At 38.0% G+C, this 12,112-nt stretch overlaps 1 protein-coding gene across 3 annotated transcripts in view; it reads left to right on the top strand.

The window, feature by feature from the left end:
• The window catches only part of HBP1 (HMG-box transcription factor 1), a 30,619-nt gene that overhangs the window by 11,409 nt on the left and 7,098 nt on the right, over positions 1-12,112 (top strand). For all 3 annotated transcript variants that reach the window (XM_070369614.1, XM_070369615.1, XM_005901433.2), the window contains exons 3-8: positions 404-632; positions 4,478-4,613; positions 4,961-5,072; positions 5,161-5,273; positions 7,370-7,526; positions 8,198-8,342. In XM_070369614.1, coding sequence (XP_070225715.1) covers positions 404-632; positions 4,478-4,613; positions 4,961-5,072; positions 5,161-5,273; positions 7,370-7,526; positions 8,198-8,342 — 892 coding nt within the window. The remainder of the gene's footprint in view (positions 1-403; positions 633-4,477; positions 4,614-4,960; positions 5,073-5,160; positions 5,274-7,369; positions 7,527-8,197; positions 8,343-12,112) is intronic.

Genomic DNA, 12,112 nt, shown 5'->3' with positions numbered 1-12,112 from the left:
AACAATAAGTACATATATGCACCCATGTAATGCCTTTTTCCTTGTTAACGTGGTAACATAAAAATGTCTGAATAGCATAGGGATTATTCCCAGGTGAGCCTGTGAAAAACTGGAGGTGGGGAGTCAGAAAACACAAACAGAACAGTTTGTAACAGTTTAGCCATTAATCCATTTACATTTAAGTTTACTTTTCTGTTAGGCTTTGTTGACCCTTAAATGTATAAGATGTCATTGTTTTTTCAGTTGAAACTTGTTTCTTTCAAAAAAAACATTTTGAATTTACACTTTACCTCTCACGAAATTAACTAGCTAAATTTGAGGCCCTCTTTTCCAGCTGTGATTACACTTTTGTCTCCTGTATTAGTAATTTCCTTCTGATAATCTTGAGTGTGCTTATTTGCAGATGATCTTCCTGAACTTCAGGCTGTTCAGAGTGATCCTACTCCATCTGCCATATACCAACTAAGTTCAGATGTGTCGCATCAAGAATATCCAAGACCATCTTGGAACCAAAATACCTCAGAAATATCAGAAAATACCTACCGTGAAAATGAAGTGGATTGGCTAACAGAACTAGCAAATATTGCCACCAGCCCACAAAGTCCACTTATGCAGTGCTCATTTTACAACAGGTGGGAACATTGGCTGTATTTTAACTGAAAACTTTGTCATTACAAAACACTTTTTTCCTCCCTAGTTTTAAAAGTTGCCTGGAGAATCCCAGGGACTAGGGAGCTTAGTTGGCTGCCATCTATGGGGTCGCACAGAGTCAGACACAACTGAAGCGACTTAGCAGCAGCAGCAGTTTTACAAGTAATAATGCTCTTGATCATTTAAATAAAGATTTTTTTAATTAAAGTCATTAAAATTAAGCTCTTTATCTTAAAATGATCAAAGAGGTATTAACCCTGAGTCATTATTTCATATTTTGAGGATTAGATAAAAGTAATATGAGAACTGAGTCTTAAATGGTTTAAAGTCATCAAGAAATACATCAGACCAAGAATACTTTTATTTATATTTTTTGCTTAGAGAAATGAAAGTTTTCTAAAGAGCCATAATTAAAATAAACATTATATTTTAAACTTAGTCAACTTTGCATTTGGTTCTTTTTGGTCTAAGTTCCCCCCCCGCCACAGTGTATGTGGTCTTATGTATATGTTTGCTTATACTGAAATCTTGAATTTCTCGAAGTAGACTCTCATCGGTAAAAAAAAACCCACTGTTTTGTTTACCCAGACCAGAGTTTAAGAAAATGAGTTATTGTTCTATAAAATTATGGAATCTTCCAACTGATATTCCTCAGTTCAGTTCAGTGGCTCAGTCGTGTCCAACTCTTTCTGACCCCATGAATTGCAGCACGCAAGGCCTCCCTGTCCATCACCAACTCCTGGAGTTCACTCAAACTCATGTCCATCGAGTCGGTGATGCCATCCAGCCATCTCATCCTGTCTTCCCCTTTTCCTCCTGTCCACAATCCCTCCCAGCATCAGAGTCTTTTCCAATGAGTCAACTCTTCGCATGAAGTGGCCAAAGTATTGGCGTTTCAGCTTTAGCATCAGTCCTTCCAATGAACACCCAGGACTGATCTCATTTAGGATGGAGTGGTTGGATCTTGCAGTCCAAGGGACTCTCAAGAGTCTTCTCCAACACCACAGTTCAAAAGCATCAATTCTTCAGCGCTCAGCCTTCTTCACAGTCCAACTCTAACATCCATGCGTGACCACTGGACAAACCATAGCCTTGACTAGATGGACCTTTGTTGGCAAAGTAATGTCTCTGCTTTTGAATATGCTATCTAGGTTGGTCATAACTTTCCTTCCAAGGAGTAAGTGTCTTTTAATTTTATGGCTGCAATCACCATCTGCAGTGATTTTGGAGTCCCCCCAGATAAAGTATGACACTTGTTTCCCCATCTATTTCCCATGAAGTGATGGGACCAGATGCCATGATCTTAGTTTTCTGAACATTGAACTTTAAGCCAGGTTTTTCACTGTCCTCTTTCACTTTCATCAAGAGACTCTTTAGTTCCTCTTCACTTTCTGCCATAAGGGTGGTGTCATCTGCATATCTGAAGTTATTGATATTTCTCCTGGCAATCTTGAATTCCAGCTTGTGCTTCTTCCAGCCCAGCATTTCTCATGATGATTTAACTGCATATAAGTTAAATAAGCAGGGTGACAATATACAGCCTTGACGTACTACTATTCCTATTTGGAACCAGTCTGCTGTTCCATGTCCAGTTCTAACTGTTGCTTCCTGACCTGCATATAGGTTTCTAGAGAGACCTAAATGGATAATATTTTATTAATTATCCCCCAGCTTATAAAGTTGACTATTTAAAAAGACATAGATAAATATGATACTTTATAAGGAAGAGAAGTAACCCAGATTTGCACTCATGTGGGTGGGTAGACCAGGGTCCATATACACTGATGTAGGAATAACTGAATTTTGGTAGTGTTCGTAAGTTAGTATAATTCTTTGCTAAAAAATAAACTTGTTAGGTGTGGAGCCTTGGTTTTCTTGCATCCCATCAAGTTATCCTGCTTTTCTTCTCTTCAGCAGGATATTGGTCTTGATTAGAGCAAATTCAATTTAAATAACTTCAGTTTAAGACCATGAAAATTTCCACGAGGATGAAAAGTTGACTTTTCAAAGTATTTCTTCCTTTATTGTACCAGTTTTTATTGTAATCTTTAAGAATCAAAAAATGAAAAATTCTTTTATAATTAAAAACAGAAAATCCAGATTTTACTATTGGACTTCCTTTTCCCCCAATTTTAGTTGAGATAGTAATTTTCATTTTTCACAACAAACTAGAGGTTTAATAATTGATGGAAAGCTGAGTAAAGCCCTCAGAAGAAAATTAATGTTTAAAAAAAATAGTTAAAAGGAGTAGCTCCTTAAAGGTGTAAGTTCCCCACCGCATTTTCTGTGCTTCCCTTCTTCCTCGGGAACGAGGCACAGTAACACTCTGCTGTTCTCCCGGCTTCTAACTCTGTCAGTGGTCCATAGCTGTTCTCTACGACTTCCTGTAGATTGTCACACTGTTAGTTATTGAGCTTCTGGATGTCTGAAGTTGTAACTGTAGTGTGTCAAGGGGTTGAGGACAGATAAAATTTATATTAATGCTTGCATAGATAGAGGGATAAGGAGGCCATGGTGTTAGTCATTCAGACACATCTAGTATATTAATTTTTATAGAGCATTTAGGCCACACACGTTTTAGAACATTATGTTGTTCTCTTTTAAATGGTTATACAGAAGAACTGATAAACTGAATTTTCTTTTATTAAGAAAGCAGGGATGAGCTTAAGGAATTTTCAACAGTTTGGCCACTCAATAAATATGTAAATGTGTAACAAAAGGAAGAAATAAAAAATGAAACATTTAAGTATTTATATTTTGAAAATTGGTTGGAGAGTATGCTAAAATACGTGGAAACTAACTTGGGTTTTTACTTAAGTTATGTGAACATGAAAACAAAGTATAGTTTTATATATAGAGTAATTTCTGCAAAGGTATAATAAAAATGTTAAGATTAGAAAAATCGAGGGACTAATAAATTTCTCACAGAGTAAGGGCAGAATTGGAAAGTAAGGAGGAAAGATGCCCTCCTCTTGTTAGAAAGAGGATTAGTACAGACACTGCAGACATTTTTCTGTTAAAGACCAGATCCCTAGCTGACATGGAGCATTGTCCCAACCTTCAGTTGACCCTAAGTCTTCTCTGCTGCTTTCCAGTCTCCTGAATCAGTGCACATTAGTGCTTGCCCTGTATGGGCCTGCTGTTTATTCTTACCCCTCCCATACGTTTTTGGGGGAAGGATCTTAGTGTGTTCTTGAGAGCCCCATGTACTCTGAAGGGAGTGCTGCCTGGTAAAGAGACCTTTGACAGGAAAGAGGGGGAAGAAGTAGCTTGCTTTTTAAGGTGATCCTGGGGGTTGAAGTAGCTGGCTTTATGTGTAGCTGCTTTGCAAATAGGCTGTTTTCTACTATAATAAGTTTAAACATCTCAGCTTCAGGTAATTCATTGAGCCTGCAGGTGGTTGGTAGCTAAAGAGTTCCGAGTTTGTCACACAGAGCTTGGAGGCCCTGTTCAGATTGAAATTTAGTGACCACATCAGAGTAAGACAGAAAGGGACAGGGAGCCCTACACGAGGGGGCATCATCTTTCATGAAGGAAACTGTATATTTTTTGTATTTAGTGATACAAAAATGAGTGAATAAATGAAGGAAACAGTAATTTGGAATTTAAAGTATATTATCTGAAAAAAAGTGTTTAAAATGTGTGAAGAGGGAAAGAAGTTATACAACACACTATAGATGAAATTTTTGTTATCTTCACCAGTGTTTCCCATAGGTGTCTTACATGTAATAACACTGGTGTGGTGAATGTGAAGTTCTTTTCATCAAAAGGAAAGCCCTAATTTAAGGACATTTGCTTTGTAACTAAAGTGGCTGATTTATTTTAGATCATCTCCTGTACACATCATAGCTACTAGCAAAAGTTTACATTCCTACGCGCGCCCTCCACCGGTGGCCTCTTCTAAGGGTGAGCCGGCCTTCCCTCATCACTGGAAGGAGCAAACACCAGTCAGACATGAAAGGGTAAGTTCATTCATGAAATTAAACTTTTATGATGTTTGCGCAGCAGCTGAAAAACATTAACTTTTCCCTCACTAAGAGTGTCTTCTGAAGTACACACAGATGGAAAATAGTCTGTCTCGTTTTTCTGCTAGTGATCTGAGTTTGATTTTATACGTACAGCTCTAATAACTGTTAGAAAAATTCAGAATTACCAGTAAGAAAATACATTTAAACTTCCCAAAACGTCAGAAGGCAGTTTTTTCTCCCACAGTTTAAGTAAGTTACCTACTAATAAAGTCTGAAGACACATATTAACAAAATACGTTGAAAAAAGAAACTAAAAAGTTTGTGATGCTTTTTTCCCACAGGCAAACAGTGAGTCGGAATCTGGCATTTTCTGCATGTCCTCCCTCTCAGATGATGACGACTTGGGGTGGTGCAATTCCTGGCCTTCAACTGCTTGGCACTGTTTTTTGAAAGGTTAAAAAAAGGCTTGAATTCTTTAGTTTACATGTGTAGCAAACACGCTGATCACATATCTAATATTTGTTTTTTATTTCAACTTTAGGCACACGACTGTGCTTTCATAAGGGAAGCAATAAGGAATGGCAGAATGTGGAAGATTTTGCTAGAACCGAAGGCTGTGATAATGAGGAAGATCTCCAGATGGGCACTCACAAGGTTGATTTAAAATTCTTTCAACTTTTCCAAGTCTTTCAAAGGGAGCACAGGTTTTTTATTAATCTACAGATGTATCCTCCACTTGCTTTATGTTAAATGGCATCCTACGTTTTGGGAGGAGCTTTTGTGAATCCTCTTGGTGAGAACAACAGTGACTTGAGATCGTACCTTGATAATGAAGCTTTCTTAGATGGGAAAAAAGAGTATTTCTTAGCACTTTTTACACATTGCATTTTAGGGAAAGCTAAACTGGCATTAAACATAAAATGAATAAATAAACCAAAGCCTTAGCTTAGGTAATCTACGAAGTGGTTAATTCCCCCGTGGATAGAGAGTTGAGTTACTTTTAAAATGACCCAATAAAATGCTGGTATTTTCTGAGTTGGTAAGCAAAGGCAGTAATGGGTAGCAGTGGATAAATACTGATGAAACCTTTATCTTTGAAATCTTCACTTTCTCCATCTCCACTTTGGGCAGAGAAAATGGGCCTGTGAAGTGTGCTTGTTTAAAGATTCCTGTTTTGACCCTGCTGTTACTGTTAGGTCCTTGAGAAAGACAGTCTTGATGCCTTCAGTTTGCCTTCATGCTGTAAGCTCTGTATAGTGAAGTTCACTGTAGTCTTTCTTTGGCCTCTGTAGCTCTACTAAAATTGTGTCAAAGGTTACTAGTTTCATTCTGATTAGAAATCTGCTTGGTTTGTCATTTCTGCAGCATTCTGCACAGTGGATTGTCTTCTTTTGGTTTGTGTAGCATGATTTTCCTTCTGGTGTCTTGAGTTTTTTTTGCTGTTGACTTGTCTGCCCGTGATGGTGAATGTTAGATAAGGTTCTACCCCTCCTCACTCTATTTACCACTTCCTCACTGATGATGATGTTCAAAGCAATTCCTTGTGGCCCATGGAAACTGCTCTGGTCTTGGAGTCAGGAGAGCTGTGCTCTTTTGTGCTCTGCCAGCAGCTACTAACATTTGCGTGACTGGCCTTGGGCAGTTTGTCTGCCCCACTGGGTGTTGGCTTCCTGCTTTGTAAGATGCAATTGGATTGATTTTAAGTTCTTACAGCTTGAAGAATCAGAAGATTTAATCTAGTTATTAGTATAACCAACACTGGACTGCCTTTTTCTTCCCCTCCAGGCTGTTTTCCTCCTTTCTTTTAGGAGTAGTATTATCTTTTCTTGATTGCCAGATTCAAAATCTTTCTTGGTTGCTTCATTCAAAACATGAAGTTGGCTATTTCCTTTCCTCCCTTCATATTCAGTTGATCCATTCTATTTCAAGACTTTTTATGTTTATCATTTTCTTTCATTAGTCAACTTTGATTGGATATTATAGCTAGCCATTGGCATGTCTGTCTCCTTTGTCTTTCTGTGAATTTAAGGGTAGGGATCATGTGTTTTCAGAGCCTAGCACCTAGCATCTACTAAGCACTCAGTAAATACTGGTTGAATTTATTCAGCCCAGTTCTACCACCATTGCAGTTGTCAATTCAAGACTGTAGTGGGTTTCTCCTGTTGAATCTTCAAATAAATTGAATACTAGAGATAGCTTTTATCTGTAGTCTTTGTCATCATCATAAAATTGAGTCATTAATAATAATACTTTCATTGACTTTCCAGATCCTTCTCAAAGGAAAGCTTGAGCACTTTGCCAGTCTTTAAGACCCCTTTACTTACGTACTTACTAACTGGGCCCTTCTTTGCAGCCTTATTTGCCCCAACTTTGAATTCATCTTGTATTTTTAGCAAATACTCAGCACTCTCCAAAGAAGTTGCTAGTTAAAACTCTTCCTGGTATAAGGAGAGTGCTTCTGGATTCCATTTCACATGGGAATTGAAAGCCCCCTAATCTCTTGGAGTTAATATCTCCCTTTAAACTCCATATAGCACTATTTATTTTTACATTGAAGTAGTGATTCCACTCTGCTTTATATTGTAGTAATTTATATATTTGCCTTTCTTCACTACTGGGTTGATAGCTCCTCAATGGCAAGAATCCCATCTTATTTTTACCTTTTCTACAAAATCTTACACGTTATAGGAACATCACTCCATGTTGAACTGAACATTGCCAATTTATTTGCTCTATGCATGTATTTCCAGGGCTATGGTTCTGATGGTCTAAAGTTGTTATCACATGAAGAAAGTGTATCATTTGGTGAGTCTGTACTGAAGTTGACTTTTGATCCTGGTACAGTGGAAGATGGTTTACTTACTGTAGAGTGTAAACTGGACCACCCTTTCTATGTTAAAAATAAAGGTAGGGCTTCAATTTGAATTTGTCATACTTTTAAAGAAAGCTTCTTAAATCTATAGTTATGTCTTATGGCGTGATTTTTGATGATTAAGAAAAAACTTTTGAAGGGAAATCTTCTTTCACACTAAAACTACCATAGGAAATGCCTTATAATACCTACTGATGTTTAAATCTCTTAGCAGTAGTCAGGTGGAACTGTACTTCCTGTGGGTATGAACTTGTAGATTCATGTAGTGTATACTATAATAAGCTCTCTATGGTCTTGATATAATTTGGGGAATGAAATATTCTGGTAATCGAAATTTGGTTTAGGCCAACTATGCTTTATACCTGAGTCACATTAACACAGTATCAAATGTAATGATTCAGAGACTATTTCATGGTCTCCATCATCATCATTTATCACTTACTATCTTGTAGGTAGATGGAGTACTGATTGATAGAATTGATACGTTAGTAAAATGCTGAATTAAACTAGTTTTGGAGGGCTTTTTGCATTGCTTAAATAAAATACTTAGATTTGTTTTGTGGCAAAGATACATGACTTGTGTTAAAAATCTCTTAAATATTAACTTTTTATTTTTAAGACTCAGAGGTGACATGTCTAAGAAATAATTTGGGTGCTTTATGTCAGTCTCTATCCTTCATGTCATGATTGTTTGATTTACCTTTAGGTTGGTCGTCATTTTATCCAAGCTTGACTGTGGTACAGCATGGCATTCCGTGTTGTGAAATTCATATTGGTGATGTATGTCTACCTCCTGGACACCCCGATGCCATTAATTTTGATGATTCAGGTGTTTTTGATACATTTAAAAGGTAATAGTAAATCTTTTTTTTCCTCTGTTAACTCTTAATCTCCCTAATGATTGCTATTTAGGAAGTTAAACCTTTAAAGATGTGAGAATTAAAAAGGACTACTTAGGAGAAATATGTACAGTCAACCCTCGAACAGCACAAGTGTTAGGGACACTGACCCCACACAGTTGAAAATCCACATATAACTTATAGCCAGCTTTTCGTGTAGGCAAATTCAACCAACCATGGACTGAGTAGTATTTACTATTGAAAAAAAAAAATCCGTGTTTAAGTGGACCCATGCAGTTCAAACCCACATTGTTTAAGGGTCAACAGTATAAGAAAAAATGAAAAAAATACTTAGTAATTACAGTAAAATAGTAATTCTAGAGAAGTTTTACAAAGGATGAAATAATGCCATTTGGAGCAACATGGATGGACGCAGAGGTGATTATACTAAGTAAGTGAAAGACAGATACCTTATGATATCACTTATATGTGGAATCTTTAAAAAAAGATACAAATAAACTTATTACAAAATAGATAGACTTACAGACTGAAAAACTTACCTGAAAAAGGTACCTGAGGGGGATAGGGAGGGATAAATTAGTTTGAGATTAGAAAATACAAATTGTATACATATAATAGATAAACAAGGTCCTGCTGAAATAGATCAGCTCTGAGAGTTAAAAAAAAATTTGTTAAATCTAGCCAGCTGTTTTAAACCAGTTTATTAATCTTTTAATTGTATCCTTTTTCCTTTAGTTAACTCTTTAATACTCAATTTGACCAAGGTCTTTAGTTGTATGGATTAACAATTGTCAGAATAGCAAAAAAGTTGATATTTGGAAAGACTTGAAGAAAGAGATTTTTTTCCTGAGATCACCTTGTTTAACAAGTTGTAGAATAGGATAAGAACCCATATGTGCTGACACTCAAGAAGGTTGACGAACTGTCTGAATTTTTGTGGAACTTTTCTGGTTTTAGCACTGAAAGTCCTGCATCCCTGGAAACCCCTCAGTCTTGGGAACATGGGGGCAGTTGGGTCACCCTTCTCCCAGAAGGAATGCAGAGAAAGTCTGAATATAATATCTAGGATTTTAAGACCCGTTGTTTCTTTGTGATAATTAACAAATTCATAAGCATTTAAGTAGAGAATTCGGAAGAGTTTTGCTGGGCTGACAATTTTATTTCATCCAGTTTAATATAAGATTATGGTGAAGATCGCTCAGTCGTGTCCGACTCTTTGCGACCGCATGGACTGTAGCCTACCAGGCTTCTCTGTCCATGGGATTTTCCAGGCAATAGTACTGGAGTGGATTGCCATTTCCTTCTCCAGGGAACTTCCCGACCCAGGGATCGAACCCCAGTCTCCCACATTGTAGACAGATGCTTAACCGTCTGAGCCACCAGGGAAGTCCAGTATAAGGTTAATATGTTTTTATTTTGAAAGCGTAAGTGAGACTGTTAAAAAGGAAAAAAAGGTAACCAGCACAGGGCCTGGCCCAGGCTGTATGCTCACTAAACGTCCCTAAGATTGGAATCTAAATGCTGTTTGATTCTTTCATACACGGTCATCTTTGAAAAATAAGACAGTGTTAAGGTCTGCTACTCAGTATTCTTAGGATGTAGATTCATGATACCTCTAATGTTTTGGTGAGAGTGTAAAGTGATACAAAAATTTTGGAAGATAATTTGGCTTTATTGTCAACCACCGAATATCAGTAGTTCCATTCCTCTGTATGTACACCAAAGAGAGTAAATGCTTGTAGACGTGCACTAGGAGATGTGTGAAGCTCATAGCTGTGTTGCTCATGATAGCAAAAGCATGGACACAGTATCAGTACTCATTCACTGGAAACTGGATGTGATACATTCATGCAGTGGAATTCTTTTTGTCAGTGGAAAAGAAATGAATCTTGTGTGTGCTCATTTGTGTCTGACTCTTTTGCAACCCCATAGACTGTAGCCTGCCAGGCTCCTCTGTCCTTGGATTTCCCAGTCAAGAATACTGGAGTGGGTTGCCATTTCCTTCTCCAGGGGATCTTTCCAACACAGGGATTGAACCAGATTCTTTATGACTAGTGCCACCTTAGACATACATTTTTAAACATGGATCAACTTTAGAAATGTTAAGTAAAAATTTATATAATCTTTCTATGACTCAGATGGTAAAGAATCTGCCAGCAATGCAGGAGACCCAGGTTCAATCCCTGGGTCAGGAAGATCCCCTGGAGAAGGAGATGACAATCCACTCCAGTATTCTTGCCTGGCAGATCTCATGGACAGAGGAGGCTGGCTGGCTACTATCCATGGGGTCACAAAGAGTTGAACACGACTAAGTGACTAACACACGTTGTATATAAAATATACATTATACAGTTAGGTTAGGGATCCTCAAGTTAACCCCCAGGTTCAGTGTCTTACTGGGAGGACTCACAGGATTCAGTACTGAGTCACATGCATAGCTATGATTTCTTACAGTGAAGGGATATGAAGCAAAATTGTGAAAAGGAAAGGCATGGGCTTAAGTCTCGTGAAGCCCAGTTCCTAGGAGTCCTCTCCCTGTGGAGTCACACAGGACAAGCTTATTTCCCTCAGCAGGGAGTTGTGACAACACGTAGGAATTGTCATCTGCCAGGAAGCTTATTAGACATGCAACACTAGAGGTTTTATTGGGAGCTGGGTGCACAGGCTCTCTGCCTGGCATGTACCAAAGCAGGTGTTTAGGGTAAACAGTATTTTCAGTACCCACAGTTTAGGAACAGTGAGCCACTTTACCAGTTGTGGGAATGAGGGGAACGCTCTTGAAATCCTAATTCCAAATGCTAGTCATTGCCAGCCTGTAAGTAACCCTTTGAAAGGACAGCAAGCCTGTGATGTTTTTTTCTGCACAATGAAACATTCTAATATAACATGTTAACATAGTTGCCGTTTTAACTGTTGTTACAGTGTTATCGTTTATGCATGTATTTTATAATAAAATTACTGGAAGGGAGAGTGATAAACAGTTCAGGAGAGTGGTTATCTCTGGGTCTGGCCAATGTAGGACGTTAGTAATATTAGAAATATACTATTTGTTATTTTTTTAAGTTTTATTATACATTCATATATTCTTTTACACATGGCTTATCAGTGTATTGAATATAGTTCCCTGTGCTGTACAGTAGGACCTTGCTGTTTATCCATTCTGTATATAATAATTTTTGCATTTCCTAACTCCCAGTCCTTCCCTCCCACACCCTTCCTCCCCCTTGGCATCGACAAGTCTGTTCTCTGTATTTGGGCCATGCCATCTGGCTTGCAGGATCTTAGTGCCCACCCGGGCTCTAGGCAGTGAAATCACAGAGTCCTAAATGCTGGATCGCCAAGGAATTCCCTGTGTTGTACTTTAGATTCGACTTACTCTCTTTTTGTAAATGCAAGCCTCAGTGCTTTAACTGTAAAACGGAAGTAATAACACCACCTAACTCTACTCCTTGTTGTGAAGACTAGAATTTATAGTACCCAGCTAGGCATTGCTGGCAACACAATAGGTGCTTTTGGGTCATGCTGGTTGGGGAAGGGCATGTGAGTCGATGTTAGCTTGCAGAGGACCAGAAGTCAGCAATAAACTGGTGAGCTCTTAAACACAATTTGTGGCTCTACTGTAGAAAGGAAGCTTCCAAGTGAGAATTTGATTTGAAGAAGCCCATTTGAGAGAATTGGGCATTGAGGCCAATCTTCTAGGCATCCCTGGGCAGGTTTAGGGATAGTCACTTTACCAACCTAGGCTACTTTTTCAATAATAA

This window comes from Bos mutus, chromosome 4 (assembly GCF_027580195.1).
Source record: "Bos mutus isolate GX-2022 chromosome 4, NWIPB_WYAK_1.1, whole genome shotgun sequence".
Classification (NCBI taxonomy): domain Eukaryota; kingdom Metazoa; phylum Chordata; class Mammalia; order Artiodactyla; family Bovidae; genus Bos; species Bos mutus.
The sequence above is the reverse complement of the archived record's forward strand: the minus strand, read 5'-3'. Positions and strand labels throughout refer to the sequence as shown.